The sequence below is a fragment of the Octodon degus genome, unplaced genomic scaffold (genome assembly GCF_000260255.1).
Source record: "Octodon degus isolate 3935 unplaced genomic scaffold, OctDeg1.0 scaffold00089, whole genome shotgun sequence".
NCBI lineage: Eukaryota > Metazoa > Chordata > Mammalia > Rodentia > Octodontidae > Octodon > Octodon degus.
Genome location: NW_004524665.1, coordinates 4,030,526 through 4,053,886, shown reverse-complemented (window position 1 = coordinate 4,053,886; position 23,361 = coordinate 4,030,526). Strand labels below are relative to the sequence as shown.

Sequence of the window (23,361 nt, the reverse complement as noted above, 5' to 3'; positions counted from 1 at the left end):
TTATTCTTTTGCGTAGCTCATGCTGGTCTTGAACTCTGAGCGCTCCTCATGCATCAGCCTCTCAGTACCGGGCTTACAGGCCTGCACACCACGCCCTGCAGTGCCTGTTCTCTGCTCAGTGTATCTCAGGCGCTCCTCACCGTGCCTAGAGCTCAGATGGACTGGGCAATTAAAACTCGCCCATGTGTTTCTGAAGCAGCAGCTTAAATGAACCAGGACCCCTGGGAAAGCCCTACACCTCCCCAGTCCCCAGCAGCAAACACCTCGGCTTTCAGAGCCCCCGTGGACCACGCCAGATACTCTGTGGAAGGCTGACCTTTCCTCCTGACACAGCTGCCCACCCCCACGTTCCACGGACCCTATGTCAGGGACATCAGCTCAGCAGACCCAGCCAATCAGTCAGACCCGTGACCAGATGCAGAAAATGCTTTATTTCCAAGAGGAAGACTCCTATTTCCACAGCTAGCATGTTTCTGGGGCTCGCTCATTGCTCTGGAACCACAGGTCCTAAACAGCTCGGAGTCCACCAATCACTCATCAGGGGCAGCCTCTTCCTCCTTCTTTCCTTCCCCGCTTTCAACTGCATCTTTCAGATTTTGGCGTGCAAACTCCTCAAAAACCAAATTTTCATCCTGTAGACTAAAAAAAATGAAAACAGGCAACATTTTGGTCAGTACATGCTCTTTGATTTTTTTTTTTTTTATGTATTTGGTACAGAGTCTCGTTACCCCTCGGACTCCTAGTGATTCTCCTGTTTTCAGCCTCCGCTGCACTGGGATTACAGGCATGCGCCCCCATGTTCAGTCTCTGTTGCTGGCTCAGTGCACCTGGGGCGGGGCTGATGCGGCATGTGGTGCCTCTGCTTGCCTAAGCAGGCACTTAGTCTGCTGAGCTGTCTCACCAGCCCTTGATTTCTTTTTGAGACAGGATCTCACTAAGTAGTTCAGGCTGGCCTTGAACTCACTATGTAGCCCAGGCTGGCCTGGAACTGAGAGTAACCCTCCTGCCTCAGCCTCCCGAGTGCTGGGATTCTAAGTATGTGCCACCAAGCCTGGCTGCACATGCTCCTTGAAACCAAGAATATCTTCAGAGAAACAAAACCCTCAATCTTATTGTACCAAAGGAACCCAATTAGGGTTCTCCTAGAATGGAACAGGGGACCCTAGGATTTTCCTTCAAACACTTTTTACTAAACAAAAAAAATAGGACAAAAGGCAATCATCCACAGAGCGGGAGACACAGCCAGCATAAGCTTGTGCAGGCACCTAAGTCCCTAGGAGCAGGTAGACACAAAAGACATGCATGGACACTGCAGGAGGGGTTCGCATGTGAGGTAGGGTCACGGGATACAGGGAACTCTGAGTGGCACCGACGGGCTCACCTGTCTTTTGCTGCAAGCATGAATGAAGGCATGGGGGAGGGGAAGAAAGACAAGTAAGTTAACACAGAATCTGGATGGCAGTACCTGGACATTCCCCTTAGCAGATTGTGGTGTGAGAGGTCAGGGGGTCTAGGGGTGTGTCCATGGCAGTGGCTTTTTTTTTTTTTTTTTTTTTGCCAAAGCGGGTATTGAACTCAGATCCTTGCATTTGCCAGTCAAGTGCTTATCCTACTGAGCCATCTCCCTGGCCCCAGCTTTTGTTTTTTGAGACAGAGTCTCGCTATGGGGCCCAGGCTGTCCTTCAACTCACAGTGACCCCCCTGCCCAAGCCTGAGCACTGGGATCAAGAGGTGTGCCACCACACAGGGCTCTGATCACCAGTTTTCTCCCCCAGTATGGGGATGGAACCCAGGGCCTCAGGAGCACTCATCAGTGCCTCACCCCATTATCCCCTCCAGCTGTGCCGCTGCCACTGGACCCTTTCCCCAAACACTACTGTTCTCTAAATGTTTCTCCCTAAGCATCCTGTGACCCTATCAAAGTCCCAGTCACGCTGCTGCTGCTGCTGCTGTTGTGGCTGCTGCTGCTGCTGCTGCTGGATGCCAGAGCTCCAGACACCACTCCCTTGGGCTCTCAGGGGTGGGGACACCTAGGAGCTCCTGTTCCCCAGCACCCCAGGGTGAGGGGTGTATTGGAGCTCATAGGCCGCACCTGGCCCCTCGCTTTTCAGTTTCTGTGCATGCCCTGACCTCCAAGGGCAGCCGATTTGTCATGTGTTTCAATTAGTCTCAGTTGGAGCGTTTTGTGCTTTCTGAGCTCTCTGCCCACCGGGTGAAGTTCTGGTGTGAAAGAAGAGCTGCAGAGGACCTGAGGAACACAGCGTTCCAAGTGCCCTTTGCTTTTGTGTCCCTGGCTCCCTGCAAGCCAGCAAGGGAGGGAGCCGGGTTTGTGGGCACAGGAAACCAAAAAAGAAAAGCCGACTTTCAGAAACTTCCCCTGCAAGAAAGGCCCTGCAGCCCCAGAATACTAAGGGTGACAGTATGCTAACCAGACCTCCCCTTGACAGAGTAGGCAGCAGGGAGGGGCAACTGACATCCCTAAATTCAGGAAGGACGGTCTTCAGAAGACAACAAAACTCATCAGCATTTTGTTTTGCTTTGCTTTCGCTTTTTTTTTTTTTTTTTCCTGGTACAGGGGATCAGGCTATCTCCCCACCCCCCCCACCTCTGTCTTTTGTCTTGGGGACTGAACTCTGGACCCTGCACTTGCCAGGCAAGCATTTATTCTACTGAGCTATCTCCCCGGCCCTGTCTTTTGTCTTTTTGAAACAGGGTCTCATTATGCAGTTCAAGTTGGCCTTGAACTCTCTTTGAAGCCCAGGCTGGCCTCAAACTGATGGTGATCCTCCTGCCTCAGCCTCCCAAGTGCTGGGATTGCAGGAGTGCACCACCACTACACCTGGCCTCACTAGCAGTTTTACATTACTTCATAGGGACAGATGCATGGGAGAAGGAAGGCAAGACAGGAGATGCAAGATCAGGTCATCCATAAATCTCAGGCAGTTAGAGCTCTGCAATCTCAGAGGGATTTGTTCTAAGTCTTACTCCCTGAAATCCATAGGACAAAAGATCACTGTGACATCCTGATTCCATGAGATGTCCACTGTATGGGCTATAATGACCAGAGGGTTAAAATATCAGCAGTGGAGGAAGAAAAGCTGTACCTCTCCCAAGTTAAGTCCCCAAGTCTGTCTAAAACCACCCAATGCAAGCCCTGATGTCATTTCAGGTGACTGTCTTCCTCAGGTCCTTGAAAGAAATGAGAAAGCATCTTAATCTCAGAGATAAAAATTGTAATTGTATTTAAAGATGGCTTCATCTGGGCCTTCCTGGATTGCTGCCCTAATTAGTCCCAAAGAGCTGTCTAAAAATAGTATTTTGATGCTTGAATCATTAATGAAGGAAAAATGCAAAACCCTCTATTTTCCTCCCAGTGGAAGCTTTTGGAAAAGTGAATTGAGGATTTGAATGCAAAGTAGTTGGAAAGATGCTGGGCATGGTGATGCACGCCTGTAATCCCAGCACTCAGGAGGCTGAGGCAGGATTGCTGGCAGTTTGAGGTCAGCCTGGGTGGGCAACACAGTGAGTCCAAGGCTGGCTGAACTGCATAGTAAGCCCCGTCTCAAAACAAATAACAACAAAAAAAAAAAGTTGGAAAGATACTTTGAGAGATACAGAGGGTTGTCTCAACATTTAAATGACATTTTAATATCAATACAAAAAACTATTTATGAAATATGAGAAAAATAAATCCTGAAGATTTCTACCACTTTTTTTGGCCATTTTGAGACAGGGTCTATGTAGTTCAGGCTGGTCTTGAGCTCAAGCTGGTCTTGAACTTGGAATGATCCTCCTGCATCAGCCTCCTGAGTGCTGGGATTACAGGCATGCACCAGTTTATACCACTTTTACTTAAAATATTCTTAATTATCTAACTATGGAGAAGTCACACTCACACGGTTTCAGGGTTTTGTTGTTGCTGTAGTTTGTTTTTCCTGCCAACCAGCCTACCTTAATACACTGTGAATTTTTCCTGAGAATTTCTGAGATCACACCTATTTCATTTCTGCTACTTCCTATGTCTTTTTGTTTGGTAATGGATATTGAAATGGGAGGGGGGAATTCCCCCACTGAACTATACTTCAAGCCTTTTTATTATTTATTTATTTTTATGTATGTAGTACAGGGTCTCACTATACAGATCAGACTTGTAATGATCCTCCTGTTTTCAGCCTCCCAAGTGTTGGGATCATAGGCACGTGCCACTGTGCCCAGTCTCAATTGCCATCTCAGTGGGCCACCGGGGCAGTGCTGGCATGGCACACAGGGGATGCCAGTCCCTGCATCCACCTAATCAGGTACTTTAATCCGCTGAACAATCTCAGCCCTTTTTATTTTATGTATTTCTTTATTTTTGTTTTGTTTTGTTGTGTGAGGCCGAGTCTCACTTAGTAGTCCAGGCTGGCCTGGAGCTCACTAGGTAACGAGGCTGGCCTCAAGCTCACAATGATCCGCTGCACAGGCAAGTGCTGGGCTTAGAGGTGCGCACTATCTGCCTAGCCCTCCCACCAGTGTGAGTGTGCCTGCAGAGTTGCGTGAACACAGTTGTGTCCCCGCACCTACCGTGCACAGACAGGACAGCGCCTACATTTATAACTCAGCCCAGCAGAGGGTCAGAAACCCGGCCTGACCCCCTCTTCTGGCATTGTCTATTTCCTCACTGCAGCTGCCACTTGCAAAACATATTTCTCATCTTCTAAATGCCTGTTAGTGCTTCCAAATGAAATATGAGGGCTTTTTCCCCCAAATGAAATACAACAGCCTCAGGCTCTGAAATATATTTGTCACCTAAATCATCTTTAAATCTAAAGCCAAATCGTTGGCAGCCGAACTTCTGCTGGGAAATCACCCCTGAAAACCCTCCCAAGGCAGTCGCTGTTTTGTTTTCAGGAGGAGGAGCTCAGGACTGAGCAGATCTCCCCACGAGCGACACCTGGCTGGCCACTTCCATACTGAGAAGTGCAGTCAAGAAAGACTGGCAAGGGCCAGAGAGATAGCTCAGTTACATAAGCGCCTGCCTGGCAAGTGCAAGGTCCCGAGTTTGATCCCCGGTACCACACACACAAAAATAAAGACTGGAAATACGAACGGCGTAAACCTGAAGGGGACAGCGAGGACAGCCCAGACAGCAGCACCACTGACCTGTGTCCTCCGGCTGGGGGTGCATGAGGCGGAAGGGAACCTCCGTGGCCACTTCACTAAAAGAGAAGGGTGCAGATCAGTGAGTACCCCACGCGCCCCAGGACACACGCACACATCTCCAGGTCACACAGCGGAAAGCTGGGCCTACAGAGACTGCAAAAGATCCCCAGGCTCAGGCCGGAGGACAAGCGAGTGGGATTCCAAACAAAAACAAACAAAGCAGAGATCAGGAAGTGGTCGGACAGGAATTTGAAATACCTTCCCTGGAATGCAGTCCAGGAACTTCCCTTGGCCTGGCTGAGGCCATCCTAGTAGGTCTTGGGTTTCCCGTAGCCCTGGTTACTAGTTGTGGTGACACGATGACGTGGGAAGAGACAAGGTGAAATCCCAGGGAAAGAGTTTTTTAAAATATTCTTTGCAGGCCACCGTGGTGGTGCATGCCTGTAACCCTAGCTAGCACTCGGGAGGCTGTGGCAGATGGGTCAGTGAAGGTGGAGGCCAGCCTAGGTTACATTATAAGTTCAAGCAAGGTTAAACTATATAGAGAGGTGCTAGAGACAGACAGACAGACAGACAGACAGACAGACAGACAGACAGACAGACAGACAGACAGTGAGAGACAGAGATATCTGGTATGCTGAGCATGTGCTGGTCTTCTCTTGTCAAAGAGCAGGACAAAGAGGAGCACAACCCATCAAATTCAATTGCTAGAGGGCTTTGGAGTGGTTTGGAATTTATGCATAAAGAAGGAAGGAAGTGGGCAGAAAGGAAATCCGGAAAGAGGATGGATGGAAATGTGGGGTGGGGTGAGAAAAAAGGAGTGGCTCCTTGGCTCCCAGGACGCCCTACTCCTAACCCAGGCTGACTTCTGGGTGGAGCGCACCTATTCACAAAATGCCAGGTGATGGAGGTGGAAGAACAAGTGTAACTCAGGTTTCCAGGAGAGGGACACAGGCGCTGAAAGGTTCTGGTCCTAGTTTGAACTGCTGAATTATTATGGTGGTCATCCAATGTGGCTGAAGCCCTTAAAACCAAAGCACATCTTCCCAGAGACCACCTCCCCGCTTCTTCTCTAACTCAGCCCAGGGTGCAATTTCCTTTTACCTTTCCCGCCACCTTGGGGAAGGCCCCAATCCACTCCTCAGGTGTATCTAAACATCCCCTCAAACCCTACCCCTGGCAACAGGCCATAAAAGCCTCAGCCTCGCTTTGTTCCAATCCAGAGACTTCCTTATCTTCCCAAATTTCTCTCTGTGTCCTCCAAGATAATGAAGCCCCTTTCCCCTTTTTCCTTCTGCCTATTTCTCTGCTGCGACACCATCAAAACCTATCAGGCGATAGGACTGGTCTCAAACATTTTGTCTGTTTGTTTGTCTTGGTTTTTTGAGACCTGCTCTTACTGTATAGTTCAGTCTGGCCTTGAACTTGTGCTCCCCCTGCCTCAGGCTCCTGAGTACTGGGATACAGGTATGTGCTGTCTCAAACATTTCTGAACGTGTTGCTTCTTTGTGCATGATTGAAAAGACAGATGTCACTTCATAATTGCCAAAAGGTAAAAACAACCCAAGTGTCCGCCAACAGAAGAACAGATGAACAACACATGTTCTGTCCATGTAGCCAAATATTACTTGGCCATGGAAAGGAATGAAGTACATGATACAACATAGACAAGCCTTGAAAACATTCTTCTAGGTAAGCCAGTCACCAAAGAGCCACACGTTACAGGATTCCATTTCTAGGCAATGTCCAGAACAGGCAAATCCAGGAGAGACAAAGCAGAGTAGAAGCTGCCAGGGCTGCAGGGAGGGGCAAGAATCCAACCACGTCACGAGTGTTAAGTTTGCTTTGTAGATGGTAAAAATGTTCTGGGTCTAACTAAGGATGCTGGTTGTAAAACCCTGGACATATACTTAGTGCCACTGCACTGTATACTTTGCAAGATTAAAATGGTAAAATTCATATTTGTGTATTGTGGCGCGCACACACACAAAAAGCAGTTGCATGGAATGTGTAGCATTCTGTGTGCGTGTAGACTGGCCAAGTGGGTTTCCACGCATCCAGAGACAGCGGGGACCATTCATCACACCTCTCCCTGGAAACCGGGGTTCCCGAGTTGCTACTGGACGCTAGGCTCAGTAGCCCTGGCACCCCAGCAATCAGGCAGAAGATGAAGGTAGAAGGGCTTACCTGGAAGTGAGCTCTCCCAGAAACCTAGGGAATAAAACAACAACTGTGATCATGTCCCCCGCCACAGCCCGGCTGCACCTCATTCCCCTCGGCCACAGGTGGGACGACACCCTCTTCTCAGTTCTCTGGAGCTAACTCACAACTTCCAGCACCTTCTTGGCCCTTCCTACCCACCTGTGGGTCTACAGGGTCTACACTGTCTACAGGGTCTCACTATGTAGATCGAACTCATAGTGATTCTCCTGTTTACAGCCTCCCAAGCACTGGGATTAGAAGCGTGCGCCATCACATTCAGTCTCAATTGCCATCTCAGTGCTCCCCAAGGAGGGGCCAACATGGAATGCTGGGGACTGAACCCCGGCCAATGTGTTCTGCCTAAGCAGGCACTTTAATCCACTGAGCTATTTGGCCAGCCCTATTTATTTATCTTGCTGGGGATCGAACTCAGGACCTTGCTTTTGCTAGGTAGGCACTTATGCCACTGAGTTATCTCCCTGGCCCTGTTTTATTTTATTTTATTTTATTTTATTTTATTTTATTTATTCATTTATTGCGAAGCGGGGATTGAATTCAGGCCCTTGTGCTTGCCAGGCAAGCATTTATTCTACTGAGCTATCTCCCCAGCCCTATTTTATTTTTTGGTCCAGGGAATCAGACTCACAACCTTGCGCCTGTTTGGCAGGTGCTATACTGCTGAGCTGCACTCTTAGCCCTTGATGCCTCCCAATCAGAACTAAGGACGGGTTTGCTCTGAGTTCCTCCAACATTCCTTTCTGAAGCACAATATGACACCCGACTACATTGATTTGCGCTTATCAACTCGCGCATGCATGCCCACGCACTCCCACTTTGCCAGCACGGTGCCCCAACAGGGCTTCTCCCAGTGGGCTACAGGGGAGCTGACAGATAGGCGTCAGGGAGGGGACAGTGCTGCGTGCCACAGGCCAAGCTGGGGCAGAACGAGGACACTTACCCTGACACCGTGAGCTTCACCTTGATATGGTAAGACACCAGGATGCCCAGGACAGTGCGGTCCATGCCCTCCTTAATGCTGCCCCACAGAAAGGAAGAGAAAGGTGAAAGGTACCGCAGGAAGAGCCCAGGAAGAGACCGGGTCCCCTACAGCACCGCAAGGCTCCCAGAGTCCTGGCACCTCACACCTGGTGTGTGAAATCTGTGTCTCCCCCTGCAGCAGCCGCATGTCCCACGGGAAAGGCCCTGGGCTTCATCTGTCACAGGCCCAAGCACCCAGCAAGCTCCGGCCCCAGCCCCTCTGCTCTGCCACTGACTGACTTGGGCGCCTGCACTGCAGCCCGATTTTCAGATCATTTGGGGGGGATTTCTTTTTTGGGGGGCTGCTCAGGTTGCCTTCAGGGCAGGTCTGGTTTGGCGCGAGGATGAGGGGATCGGAACCACAGCATCCTGAGCCTCACTGCTTTGTTTCAGCAGGCACTTAAACACCTGAGCTAATGGGCAGCCCTCCCCCATTTTCAGATCATTTGCTTACCCTAAAATGAGGCGAGCACAGCCTCCTCACAGCAATGTGGAGCAGTGTGCGTATTTAGGAGCTACTCCACAAACCACAGTACGCTGACAGTGTAGTGCCTCTGCTGGTGTCATGCCTGCCACACTTTTATGTAGGTTTAGGGTATCAGTTTCCCTGTTTATCTTTCCCTGGAGCCTCACAATCAAGCTTTAAAACCCAACACAGAGCCAGGCATGGTGGTTCACGCCTATAATCCCCGCCCTTGGGAGGCTGACACAGAAGGATCATTGTGAGTTCTAGACCAACCTGGGCTACAAAGTGAGCTCAAGGCCAGCCTGAGCTGCATAGCAAGACCCTGTCTCAAAAAGATTGAAAAAAAGAAGAAGAAGAAAGAAAAGAAAAAAGAGAGACAAAGTTTCATTTCAGTTGTTAAATTTCCCAGTGATGAAACAATTGAAAAAAAAAAAAAAAAAAGTAAGAAAGAAAGAAAAAACAACAACAAAAAAACCCCTAACCCCTAACATGACAGCGTGGCAATTTACCCTCAGACAAACCTCCAACCACCACCTGCTCTCTGCCAGGTGTTCTCTGTACTTGGTGCCCCAATGTCCCTGTTAGGTCCGCAGAACGTATGTGAGCAACAGAACTATGACTCCCACAGTCACTATGGAAGTGATGTGGTGGGCACAGAGTGACCCCAGAGGGGGCAAGGGTGGCTATGGTCTCGAGCCAGATCTTGGCTGCTCCCCAAGCGCCTGAGCTCTCCGACGGCAGGCTCCAGAAACAGAAGGCTAACAGGCTGCCTGTGAGTTGCTGCGGGTGCTGGCTTTGGAGCGTTGCTGTACAGCATCTTCTTTTGTTGTTTATTTCTTGAGACAAGGTCATGCTCTATAGCTCAGGCTGGCCATGAACTCACTGTGTAGCCCAGGCTGGCCTCGAACTCACAACAATCCTCCTGCCTCAGCCTCCTGAGTGCTGAGATAACTGGTATGTGCCACGAAGCCCAGATGTATAGCATTTCCCAGCTCTGGAGCCTAAATCCAGAATCTCATTGATGCCTGAAGCCACTTTGACCTTCCTTGGCAGGAATGAATAAATGTGTGAGTGTCCAGCTCCGAGACTCGGTTTGTTCTTGGTCACTGGGTGTTAGGCATCACACTTCCAGGGCTGTCTCAGTATGTGTCACCGTTCCATGATCCATGAGGTTGGAACTGTTATCACTCCCACTTTACAGATGGGGAGATGGGGGTGCTCAGACAGCTCAGGCCATCTGCCCAGGGCAGCCCAGCAGGAGGTAGCAAGGCTGGGGCTGCAGAAGCCTGGGCCTGTAGCTGCCAATGTACCACTTCATGGTGTGGCTGGGAGGGGAGGGCTCCTTGGGGCCCCACACCTACACCTGCCCACCATGCATCCTGCCAGTCACAGGAACTCACATGGTGCTGGAGGCAAGGTTGGTATCCTCGTGCTTGATCTTCCCGTCTAGGGCAAGGCCTCTCCTTTCTCGGTTGTTTGCCAGCAAGGGCAACAGCGTCAGTGTCTTGCTCAGAGTGCTGTTGGGTGGCACTTTTTCTCTGTAGGAAGAACGGAGAGAACTGGGTGCCAAGGTACACGTCTGTAACCCCAGCACCCAGGAGGCTGAGGCATGGGGATCACTGTGAGTGAGGCTAGCCTGGTCTATAAAGTGAACTCAAGGCCAGCCTGAACTGCAGAGGGAAACCCTATCTCAAAAAGACAGGAAAAAAAAAAAAAAAAAAAGAACAGGGAGATTTACAACCACCATAGACATCATTACCCTGCAGCCCCCAATCTGATATTGAGTGATTTCCTGGACCACAGTTCTGCTGTCAGGGAACCTTGAAGCTGGCAGAAACCCTGGGATGGTTCCCCTAGCCTCTTGTCCCAGCCTGTTCTTTTTTTTTTTTTTTTTTTTTTTTGCTCCAAATGCCTTCAGGGCAGGTTTTGGCTGGCTTGAATTGTAAGGATCGAACCACAGCAACCTGAGCCTAAATGCTTTGTTAAAGCAGCCACTTAAGGAGCTCAGCTAAGGGGCAGCCCCCCCCCTTTTTTTTTAATGAATTTAGGACAGGGTGTATAGGGTGTACAGCGTCTCACTACATAGATCTGACTCATAGATTCTCCTGTTGTCAGCCTCCCAAGGGCTGGGATTACAGACGCACGCTACTACACCCAGTCTCAATCGCCATCTCAGCGCGCCCCAGGGTCAGGGCTAGGGCCAGCACGGCATGCTGGGAATTGAATCCCAGCCACTGTGCTCTGCTGAAGCAGGAGCTTTAGTCTGCTGAGCTATCTGGCTGGCCCTAAAAACTTAAGAACATTTATTTATTTATTTATTTATTTATTTATTTATTTATTTATTTATTTATTGGCTGGCTCAGGCTGTCTTAAGGGTGGGTTTAGTGAGGCTTGTGGAGCTGGGGATCAAACCTCAGTCCCCTGCACCTGAGTTTGCCCAAGCAGGCGCTGTAAACAACTGAGCTAATGTGCAAGCCCCCCAGCCTGTTCTGAATCATACATTTTCTACAATGTTCTGTGGTGTTAAGTATAAGCAACCGGCTCAGAGACCCTGGCTAGTCTCCACCTAAGGCTTCACGGTGGCAGAGCCTTCGGATGAGGGTCAGCCACAAGTCCAGCTGGGAAGGCCCTCATCACCAACCACTGTCCCTACAAAGAGGACTAGCAGGTGACACGGTTGGTGAGCAGGCAGAGCCTGGAGGGGAGAGTTGGGGACACAGAAAAGCAGGAGCACATGCAGCATGGGGGCTCATGAGGCAGCCCCACAGGTCGATGCACCTGTGCTCACCAGCCTGGCACCCATGCCAACCCAGGTGGCTGCACATTCCCAGGCCGAAGAGAGCGTGCACCCACAGCACACCCCCCACCCACACCACCATCCCCAGGCTGGAAGAGGAAGGCAGGGTGTGGCCCAGGGCCACTTCCTGAGTGCGGTCTCAGACAGCTGACTTCCACTGCTTCTCACTGAAGACTTCCCTGTTCCGCTCCCCCTCCTCCCCAGGGGGCAGTTTAAAGCAGCTGCAGCTTATCCTGCCTCTGGTGACTACAGGAAGTATGGTACAGCACTGTGCTGGAGCTGGGGTAGCCACATCCTCCCACCTGGGCCTCGTGTGTGCTCTCTTATGAGCTCCCCTCGGGCAGCAGCAGTGACAGAAGCACACACCACTGGTAGGAAGGCGCCTCAGTGATGGACTTGGATTTTTCTGCAGCAGATCTTGCCAGAGCACAGTGCCAAGGCCCCAGGGCCACTTCCTAGGGCCTGCAGGATTTGGGTGCAGACAGTAGGCAGCAGCTTGGAACCCAGCTAGAAGAGGCCTGCCCAATGAAGCCCCAGGAGCCACCAGATTGGGGACAGTGGCTTGTGTCCTGCAGCCTTCTGAGTGACCCACTAAGCTGATGGGCCCAGCTGCCAGGCTCCCTCCTGATCCTCGGAGGTCTCTGAACACTTGCCAGGATCCTGAGAACCACCTGACCATTTGCCAAAAGGCCAGTGAGGGCCGAGACCCTGGGCAAGAATGACCAGGGTGTGCCCAGCACGTGGACAGACCCCAGCCCTGGCACAACGTCAGCCAAGAGTTGTGGTTCTTTCCTGCTTCCACTGCAGACCTAGCTTTAAACTTAAGGCTGAAGTCATTTTGAGTAATAGTTTATCCTCAAGTTGCCTCTTAGATGTTCTGTGATGTTAACTCAGTGCGTCAGTTTATCCTTCTCCATCATCAATTCCTCCCCTCCATGCCAATTCAGCCTGGCCTTGTTTTACCCAGTACTTAGCACAGGCCAGCTAGATGAGTGGGGTAGGCATTCCCAGGTGGGAGCTGACCCTCCTTCCCGGCTCTGGCTCCGTAGTAAATGAACCTCTCTGACCTCTTAGCTTGAAGGGAGACCCCACAGGGCTCCCCTGCCTGAACGAAGGAGCTGCTGCAGGAATCTCATTTGGTTTTGATTCTATGAAAGGACAGAAGTCACAACTGGCCAAGAATGGGAATAGCTCCAGTCACTGATACATGATTTTCAAATCGAAGGACAGGGGCCAGGGAGATGGCTCAGTAGGATAAGCACTTCCCCGGTAAGCGCAAGGGTCTGAGTTCAAACCCCAGTTCCACCAAAAAAAAAAAAAAAAACCAAAGGAAAGATCAAGAGCTAGAGCCCCAGCCTGGCCATCTGCTCAAGGGGCAGAAACAGGGCCACATTCCTGTTGACTCATTCCAAGGACACACAGAAGGGCCCACCTGGCTTTGGTCCTCTCCTCATCCGTTAGTATGGGTGGACCTACAAGTCTGGTGAGATTGGGCGAGGCTTATACAACTCTGATGCTGACTCTCCTTGTGCCTCTCCAGCGAGAAAAGGGGAAGGAAGTGAAAAGCTGGGGCCGGGCCGCATGCTAGTTCCCTCTTGGCATGAGCAAAAGAGGAAGCCGGGTGTGAAAGAAGGCTGCCAGCCCGGAAATGGAACCGCAGCGCTACTTACTGGGTTTCCTCCATGGCCACCGGCTTGGTGTAATAATCACTCGAGTAGAGAACCACATTGGCCACCTGTTCCACTGCAGAGGGAGAAAGAGTCAGGTGATCAGCACGGGCCCTCCCGGCCTTCCAGAACGCAGCAGGCTGCCCCTGTGGGTGACCACTTAGTCTACTTTTGGCTCCCCCAGCTCCCAGCTTGAAGACTGCAATTTCCACCCTGTGCCTTCAGGCTACCTCTGTTCCCCCTGACCTGCCAGCTCTGCCAGTCCCCACCCATGAAGCAGACCCTAAGATGACAGCTCCTGAGAGCTAGTCTGCCCCCTGGGGGGGTGTCAAAGGCAGAGTCCTGTGGCCCCCACCCTGCCATTTGTTCTCTCTCCACACCTAGCTCCTTCCACAGCCCTGTGTATTTAATGAGCGCCCCCTGCCAGCCTCCCAGCTTTCTAGAAACTGGCTAGAAGCCGGCACCGTTGATTGTGGTGTAACCCGGTGGGTGAGGACAGATGCCCTCAAGACCCTGGCTGCCTAGGCTCAAAGCTCTGCTTAGCCACTAACTGTGGGTGAATTAATTAGTTCCTCTACACCTCAGTTTCCAAATCCATAGGGGTGATTACCGCATCCAATCTGTAAGGAGGTAGTGAGGAGTGAAAAGATGACTTTAAAAAATCAAGTTATATCATGTACAGGTACAAATCCCCTATGATTGGGGCCAGAGAGATGGCTCAGTAGAATAAGAGCTTCCCTGGCAAGTGCAAGGGCCTGAGTCCAATCCCCAGTTCCACCAAAAAAAAAAAAAGAAAAAAAAGAAAAAGAAAAAAGAAAAGAAAAGAAACAAACAAACAAATTCCAGGCTGGTGAGATGGCTCAGTGGTCTAAAGCACCTACTTAGAACAAGCTTAGTGAAGCACAGGGACTGCAGTTCAATCCCCCAGCACCACATGCCAGCCAGCCCCGCCCCCTGGTGGGCTGAGCTGGCCACACACACACACACACACACACACACATTAAAAAAAAATTTAAAAAAAGAAACAAATTCTTTATGATGAATGTGATCGTTATGCATTCCTAAGATGTACCAATACATTTAATTAATAAAAAATAAAATAAAATTCAGTCACATGGGGTAGTGCATGCCTGTGATCCTAGCACTTGGGGGCTGAGGCAGGAAGATCACTGTGAGTTTGAGGCCAGTCAGGGCAACATAGCAAGACCTTGTCTCAAAAAACAAAACAAAACAATAAGATCAAATTCAAAGATGAAAAGAAATAATTTAAAGCATTCAGCACAGAACCCGGCCTATAGAAATCTATTAACATTTTGTTTTATTAATTTTTTTTAATGTATTTGGTACAAGGTCTCACTACACAGCCTGGACTCGTAGTGATCCTCCTGTTTTCAGCCTCCCCAGCGCTGGGATTACAGGTGTGCACCACTACGGCCCGGACTCTGTTGCTGGCTTAGGTGCTCTGAAGTGAGGCCTGCGCGGCACGTGGTGTAGGGGATGGAACCTTGGTCCCTGAGCTTGCCTGAGCAGGCTCTTAGTCTGCTGAGCTATCTCACGATCCTAACATTTTATTTTAGAAAACTTCTTTAGCTCCTTTCATGGTTAGAGGCTTCACTGTCAGGGTGGATTCACAGAACTTTGAGAAACAGAAATAACTATACTTTATCAAGCCTGCCCTCAAAGCCTTATGCATTAGGAAGGTGACTGGATTATGAGGGCCCCCTGCCAACCACCATTAGAGGCGTGGTGTGGTGGGAAGAGGCTGACCAGGGCATGGCCTGGGCGTGACATGGTGGTGGCCTTTGAAGGGCATGGCCCAGGAGGGTGTGGTCTGGACTGCTTTATCTTCCTCCCCACCCTCCCTTCTCTCTGCTTCCTGTGCTCCATGCAGTGGGCAGCTCTCCTCCTCCTCCCCCTGTGCCACACTGTTCCTTTGGAGTGGCCAACCCTGCACTGAAACATGAGCCAAAATAAAACATTCCTCCTTGCAGCTGTAGGTGCCAGGTGTTACTTCCCAGAGACAAGGAAATGACTAAGGCGCTGACACCCAACAAAGTTGGAAGTTGAAAATTTACACTCGAAAACTGACTTCATCTACCACAAACACGCAGAGAAAGCATATGGCACTGTGTTTCATCTTTTTGTTGCTGTAGCTAAATTCCACAGACAGGGTTTGTTTTATTTGGCTTGTGGCCCTGGGGGCTGGGGAGGCCACGCAAGATGCTGATGCTTGGTGGGGACTCTGTGCTGGGCACAACACAGCAGGGGATTACATGAAAGAGAGAGCAGGGGTGCTAGCTTGGGTCTCTCTTCTTCCTAAAAAGCCATTAATATCATTGTGGGGCTCTACTCTCATGACCTCTTCTAATCCTACTTAATTCCTAAAAGTCCCATCTCCAAATATCCCTAATGTATGGATTTGAGGGTTGCCTTTCTAACACATGAATTTTTGGGGGACACACTCGAGCCATAGCAGATACCCAGGGTGACTTACCAGGACACAGTGCATTTAAGCACTGAAATTCCACACCCTTCGTCTGGGGAGGCTGGCACAGTTGGTCACCATGAACAGTCTACTTTTTCACTGGCCGTTAAGTGTTAGGATTAAAAGTTGAACTTAGGGCTGGGGATGTGGTTCAGTGGTAGAATCCTTGCCCAGCGGGTATGACGTTCTGGGTTTGATTCCCAGTGTTGCAATAAAACCTCTGAGTTTAGAGGTCAGCCTCCCAGGTCGACCCAACCTGTCAGTTTCTGCAGCTCATATGTGAGCTGCACTTCGATGCCTTTGGAGCCAAGGAGAGACCAGGATGTCATCCACAGTGAGACAGCCCTTTGCAACTTACAAAGCAGTTCCTCACGTTAGAGCCCACAAAGCCTGGAAAGGGTGTCAAGGAGTGGCCACTGTGGATGTCAGGGGCACTTAGTGCAAGCCCGCAGACTAACCCCTGTGTTTTCAATTCAATGCCTTTCCCAGGACACTAGCTGCATCTCTCAACAAAAAAAAAAATTAGAAGTGGCCCACAAAGCAGTTCTCCTCCCTCCTTTCCTGCAGGATCTGCTACAGCTGAGCCCTGCTGGGTAGGCACAGTCACAGGGAGATGGGAAAATCATGTATGAGGGATGTCGCCCCAAGACAAAAGCCAGCCCGACATGGGCATGGGGCTGAGTGAGATGACAACTTTTGCCATTGAACACAGGGTCTTCTGCATGCCAAGCAAGCATTTTACCATTAAGCCACACTCCCAAACCCCTCCTTTGATTTTTTTTTTTTTTTTTGTATTTTGCTCAAGGTCTTACTACACAGCCTGAACTTGTAGTGATCCTCCTGTTTTCAGCCTCCCCAGCGCCCAGGGGTAGGGCCAGCGTGAGATGTGGTGCCAGGGATCGAACCCCAGTCCCTTAGTCCACTTAGATGCTTAGTCGGCTGAACTATCTCACCAGCCCTCCCTCTTTTGATTTTGAAGACACAGTTTCACCAAATTGCCAGGCTGGCCTTGAAGTTGTGATTCTCCTGCCTTGGCCTCCCAAGTTGCTAGAATTAAGGCATGCGCTGCCACGCCTGGCTGGTGTGACTTCTAAGGTCAATCTCCCTCTAAGGTTCTGCTCCCTATGACAACAGAGACAAACTGTTCTGAGGACCCAGAGGGGCCTTATCAGACCAGACTGACCCTCAGGAAACCTGAGCAGGCTAAGACATTCCAGAACACTCAGCCCTCTAGCTCTGAGGAGCGGGTCCTACCTAGCACTTTAATCTTCTTCACTGTCTTCTCTGTGTTATTGGTTACAGTCACAGTGACAGGGATGGGCTCCCCATGGAAGAATATCTGAAAAAGGCAAGAGAGAGGTCAGCAAGGGAAAACACTGTCACCAAAGCTTTAGTTTCAGGGTGTTCTAAAGTAGTATGAATCCCTTTAACTAAAGAAATGTGGCTGAATTTCCCTTTCGTTGTTTTATTTTCAGATAGGGCCCCCTGTGTAGTGTAGGCTGGGCTTAAACTTGCTTATGTAGCCCAGGTTGGCCTTGAACTCATGGCAATCCTCGTGCCTCAGCCTCCAGAGTGCTGGGTTTATAGGTGTGTGCCACCATGTCCAGCTCTCCCACTTTTTTTCTTTTGTCTTTTTGAGACAGCGTTTCACTACGCAGTTCAGACTGGCCTTGAGCTCACTTTGTAGCCCAGGTTAGTCTTTTTTTTTTTTTTTTTTTTTTTTTGTGGAACTGGGGATTGAACTCAGGTCCTTGCACTTGCCAGGGAAGCGCTTATTCCACTGAGCCATCTCCCCGGCCCCCCAGGTTAGTCTTGGGCTTGCAATGATCCTCCTGTCTCAGCCTCCTGAGTGATAGGATTATAGGTGTGCACCACCATGCCCAGCTTCCCCCAATTTTTAAGGAAGAAAAAATGCTAGACAATGTTTCCTCTAGAAAAGGGCCTGGAAACTTCTGCCCTTTCTGCAGAAGAATGAGGAGGATATTGGGATTCTGAGTGTCCCAGAGGAAGAAGCTGGGGTATTTTCAGTAGAATCCTGAGGTTTTGGGGAACAGAACAAGTGAAAGGCAAGGAAACCGCTGGGTAGACTGGGTGATAGGGTTCTCCCTGGCAGCGACCTGTGTAATCCAGGTGGGTTCATGTGCACGCCTACACACACGTGTGTGCACATGCTATGTGAGGCTCTTGTGTGACCAGAGGGACCAGAGAAAGCCTTGGCAGGTGGCTTCATCATTATGCACAATGACACCTTTCACTGGTAACCTCACATACACACAACGGCCACCTTGTATCATTCCTAAGAAACCGGAATATCCCAGGGAAGTAATGTGGTGGGGCACATGGTACTGGGATGGAACCCAGGGCTTCACACCTGCTAGGCCAGGCTCCACTACTGGGCTATAGCCCCAGTCCTTTTTCTATTCTGGCCTCCAACTTGTTTGTTGTTGTTGTTTTGTTTTGTTTTGTTTTTGTGGAACTGGGGATTGAACTCAGGCCCTTGCACTTGCCAAGCAAGCATTTATTCTACTGAGCCATCTCCCTGGCCCCAAAGTTTACTTTACTTATTTACTTTTTTTTTTTTTTTTTAATGCAGAACCGGGTATTGAACTCAGTTCCTTGCGCTTGCCAGGCAAGCGCTTATTCTATGGAGCCATCTCCCCAGCCCTTTGGCCTCCAGCTTGTGATCATCCTGCCTCAGCCTTCCAAGCAATGAGCTGGATTGCAGACAAAGCTGCACTGTACCCAGCCAGAAGTGAACAATTTGGGGTAGTGCACCTAACAGTGCTGTGTCAGAGCACGGGCCGTGGCGACCCGGAAGGCAAAGCCAGCTGGAAGGGAGGTTAGTAGACAATAGCCACACCCACCAGCACACCCCTACTCCAATACCCATGGGGGGACCAGCTCCCAATCTAGAGTCAAAGCCGGCTAGAGCTACATGTACCTCTTTGTTGAGCGAGACGGCGAGGTGCAGGGGCTTGTCCGACATGAAGAACTGCCAGGAGGCCTCAGCACAGGGCTGTGGCCCCATCTCAGGTGGAGCATGCTGCACCTTCCGGATCAGGAGCCGAACGAAGCTCCTGTGTGAGAGGTCTCAGTGGGAACCCTGCGGTGCTGCAGGGGACCCCAGGGAGGGACCCCAGGAAGACCTGGACTCTGGCCCTCTGCTCGTGCCACCAGCGGCACAGGTGTTGGGGCATGGTGTTTATCACCCCATCAGGCGCCCACTCAGCGCCCCCCTAGTGAGGCCGTGGGTGGTGCAAGTCCCTTCTGTGACAGGCTTCAGAGCTCTGTGTAAAGGTGACACATGTGAGTGCTCTGCCTAAGAAGCACTGAGAGACACACATGCACATGCAAGTGTGGAGGGTTGGGAAGGGCTGGGGAGGAGATCTGGTTTAGGCACAAAACATAAAGTAGGGGCCAGGGAGATAGCTCAGTAGAATAAGCGCTTGCCTGGCAAGTGCAAGGGCCTGACTTCAATCCCCCGTTCCGGAAAAAAAACAAGAACAAAAAACCCCATAAAATAATGTCCAGGTATAGAGGCACACACCTGGAATCCCAGCACTCACGAGGCGGAGGCAAAAGGAGGCCCTGAGTTCAAGGCCAGTCTGGGCTACATATCAAGACTTTGTCTCAAAAAATCCCCAGACCGCCCCACCCCAACGAAGCATAAGGTGTTGCTAAGCAGGGCTACTGATTCATTCCTAGGAACAGAGATTGTCTACAGGGTGGTGGAAAAGTTTTAAGGATAGGTACTGCTGTGGCTGCACAACACAGGAATGTGCCTGTTGCTACTGAGTTGAGGTTGAAACAGTTACAATGGCAAACTTCAGAAGGAGACATAAAAAGATGAAGACACACAGCATCCACGTAGCATGCGTAGTGACTCCCCACAATGAATGTGTTCATCATGTACTATGCATAGGTGTTGATAAAAATAAAATTTAAGGGGCCGGGGAGATGGCTTAGTAGAATAAGCACTTGCCTGGCAAGTGCAAGGGTCTGAGTTCAATCCCCAGCTCTGAATAAATAAATAAATAAATAAATAAATAAATAAATAAATATTAAAAAGTAATAATAAATAAAAAATTAGAAGAAAGGAGAAGCCGGGCACAGGCGTGCATGCCTGGAGTCCCAGCTCTCTGGGAGGTGGGGGCATGCCCTAGATTTCAGCCTGACTTGGGCAGCACAGTGATTTTGCTGTCTCAAAATTTAAAGTAAGAAGTGGGGGTGGTGCATACTCAGTACAAAGGCCCGAGCTCAGTATCCTGTACCCCCCAAAAGAAGGAAAGAAGGGATCTGGGCACCTTTGGGCACTTGCTATCATTTTCTCGGTTTTTCCCTGCAGCGAGCCAAGGAGCCCCAGCTGGTGCAGGCCCTGGCCAGTTCCACTGCAGGCAATGGCCTGACCCCAGCCCATAGGGAGGCAGCCACCCAGGCCAGAGCAGGCGGCTTCTTCCCCATGTCTACCCACCAGCCCTTACTTCATCCCACCGCCCCCTTACTTTTTGGGGATTTTGTCTTCCTCAGCCTCGCTGCTGTCTGTGGCAAACGCTTTGACCTCGAAGTCGACCCCGCAGCTCTGTTGAGGCAGAGGCAGCGCTCAGCCTGCTCTCTGGGAGAGGCAGCAACAGCGCTCCTAGGAGGGCTGGCTGGAGGAGGATTAGAAGGGACCTAGCGCCCCAGGAGAGGGCGTCCTCTGGGGGCTGCAGAAGGGCAGGTGTGGGGATTTAGGGCCGTCTGTTTGTCTTGTTTTTTTTAAGACAGGGTCTTACTGGGGAGCCCAGGCTGGCCGCGAACTAAGGGAGATCCTGGAGAGCTGAGACCTCCCTGCCCTGTCCTTCTTAAACTCCAGCCTGTGTGTGTGCGCACCTGACTTCCCTCTGCCTGCCCTGCAAGGTGTGGGGGCCCAGACGCCAGGCAGGGGATGGGGCTGTGAGCCCAGACTCCAAAGCTAGCATGGCAGGGAGTCACGGTCCCCACTGCCCCCAGATCACCCAAGTTAGGAGAAACTAGAAATGGGATTTGGGGCAAAACCTCCTCGTTTAAAAAAAACCCTTAGAGTACACATGGGTTGAGCAAGCGCGTTGGGCAGTGCCAGTAGCTGCACCCTGGGTGTGTCCCCTTGGACCATGCCCTCCATAGGCTGGGGGCTGGGGCTGCACTTTGGCCACCACCCTGGCCAGCGCAGCCACAGTGGCACAGGGCCAGTGTCCGTGGTGACCCATGGGCCGCCGACTCCAAGTTCTGCAACAGGGGATTCAAGGTTCATGGCAACTCTAAAGTCTGTGTGGAACATAAATACATGTTCAAAGACAAGAAGCTACTTTTAAAAGTCCGAGTTCTGGGGAAGCTGAGGCAGGAGGATTGCCTTGAGCTCCAGCCCAGCCTGGGCTACATAGTGAGTCCAAGGCCAGCCTGAACTACATACGGAGACCCTGTCTCAAAAACAAACAAAAATCGGGGCCGGGGAGATGGCTCAGTAGGATAAGCGTTTGACTGGCAAACACAAGGATCTGAGTTCAATCCCCGGTTCTGCAAAAAAAAAAAAAAAAAAGTCCACCGAAAGAGCACAGGAACAAACAAATCCACGGTATTTCTTCTTTAACTAACCTTGCCTGTGTCTTGCGGAGCAGGCTGCAGCATCACAGAACAGGGCAGGTAGTCAGGAAACTGTGGACAGAGGAAAGGATTTCTCTCAGCGGATGCAGTCTGCAGTCATCACACCAGTTAGGGAAAGATGGACAAGAAGCAAGAGGACAATGGATTTGCCTGCCCCATGCACACCCAGAGGAGCTGGTCCTCGCCTGGCACGCATTTTGTGTGCATAGACAGGGGGATGAGTGTGCGCAGGCGCGTGTACCAGAGATGAGGCCAAGTGACGAGTGTGTCTGCTGCTCTGTTTTCTCACTTCTGTAGCCCAACCTGATTTAGAAAGATTAGGGCCTATTGTTTTGAGACAGGGTCTTGCTGTGTAGGTCAAGCTGGCTTTGAACTCACTAAGCAGCTGTAGGTGGCCTTGAACTCCTGGCAAAACTCCTGCCTCAGCCTCCCAAGTGCCTGAATGACAGGTCTGTGTCACCATACTAGGCAGGGCAGGCTGGCTTTGAACTTGCAAAAACGCCCCTCCTGCCACAGCCTCCTGAGTTCTGGGGCTGCAGGCCTGAGGCATGCAAGTTCTAAGCCACAGCTTCTAGGGCGTCAATGAGGCACAGAATGTAGCTGACCTCCCTTCCTCTGGTGGCCTTGTAACGGTCTTCATTGTTATGCCATTACAAACAATGCTGGGGAAAAAAATCCTTCACATTTTCAGGTTCTGATGCATTGTCACCAGGGATTGTCACTTCAAACTGCCAGCAAGCACATGGCCAGGCTTGGGAGCAAGTACCATTAAAAAAATTTATGAAACAGTAGTGAATTAGAATAACATAATAGTTATCATTTTCTCTCTCTTCAGTATATAGTTCATTGGTATCAAACACACACTGCAATGGTCCCCACTGTCCACCTCCACAAGATTTTCATGGTCCCACACAGAAGCCACAGCTACTAAACCTCAAGCTCCTGGTGTGGTGGAGTAGACATGAATCCTGATGCATGGGAGGCTGAGGCAGAAAGATTGCCACGAGTTGGAAGCAACCTGGGCTATCTACCTTGTGAGTTCCAAGCTGGCCAGCCTGAATTACATAGGGAGTCCCTGTCTCAAAAAAAAGAAGAAGAAGAAGAAGAGGAAGAACAATGAGGAGCAGGGGAGGAGGAAGAGGCAGCAAAAGAGACTGCATGGTAGTAGGAAAGGGCGTGGCAGACACTTCCTCTTTTGGAGCAGATGCACGTGACGTCAGGTGCCTATGACGTCAGACTTCCGTGAGAGTAGGGATGCGGCCAAGGAGACCCACCCGGGCCAAGGAAAGGCTGGGTGAGGCCGCCCTGCGCCCAGGTCTCTGTCGGCTGAGCACTCCTGCAGCCACTTCTGCTGGTTTCTTTTTATAGCTGTGCAGGCAGCATAGTCTCGTCTAATTAGGTGGCCAGCGGAGGGGAAAGAGCCAACCGGCAGCTGGAAATGATGCCTTCGAAGGCAGATGCTATTTTTGAAGGCCTCAAAACAAGAGACAATCACAGAGAGAACTGTTCTGGGTTCCCGCAAGGGTGCAATTTGCAGGCCTGCCCACCCGGCCCTGGCCTCTCACCGTGAGCAGGAAGGGGTATGTGTGCGCCCCCAGCTTCTTCAGCAGGCTCTCCTGCAGCCGCGTGGGGGCGCCCGCGGGCCCCACAGGCGGGTACACCTGCACCCGCGTGAAGTACAGGTCTCGGCGGAAGCTCAGCCCCATCACGTCGATGTCCTCCTGGCCGTAGCGGAAGGCGCAGGTCAGCGTGACGAACACTGGAGCGAGAGCGGGACGCGGTCAGCTTGTGCCCGCTGCCCCGGAATGAGCGGGGTCCAGGCTGCCGTGTCTGGAAGGGCTGGCTGAGCATCAGTACCATGAAGGGTGGTACAAAATGATACAGAGAATGCTTACATCAGAAAGGACTTAAGGTGCATATTACAGTAAAAAAAAAAAAAAAAAAA

General features: G+C 50.8%; 1 protein-coding gene across 1 annotated transcript in view; it reads right to left on the bottom strand.

Moving 5' to 3' along the window:
- Positions 1-517: 517 nt before the first annotated feature.
- The window catches only part of Sag (S-antigen visual arrestin), a 32,910-nt gene continuing 10,066 nt past the window's right edge, over positions 518-23,361 (bottom strand). The window contains exons 4-14 of the mRNA XM_023722066.1: positions 22,982-23,175; positions 21,408-21,467; positions 20,300-20,376; positions 18,739-18,874; positions 17,052-17,136; positions 13,316-13,388; positions 10,249-10,386; positions 8,303-8,380; positions 7,330-7,353; positions 5,143-5,198; positions 518-639 (exon numbers count right to left, since the gene is read on the bottom strand). Coding sequence (XP_023577834.1) covers positions 590-639; positions 5,143-5,198; positions 7,330-7,353; positions 8,303-8,380; positions 10,249-10,386; positions 13,316-13,388; positions 17,052-17,136; positions 18,739-18,874; positions 20,300-20,376; positions 21,408-21,467; positions 22,982-23,175 — 971 coding nt within the window. The 3' untranslated portion in view covers positions 518-589. The remainder of the gene's footprint in view (positions 640-5,142; positions 5,199-7,329; positions 7,354-8,302; positions 8,381-10,248; positions 10,387-13,315; positions 13,389-17,051; positions 17,137-18,738; positions 18,875-20,299; positions 20,377-21,407; positions 21,468-22,981; positions 23,176-23,361) is intronic.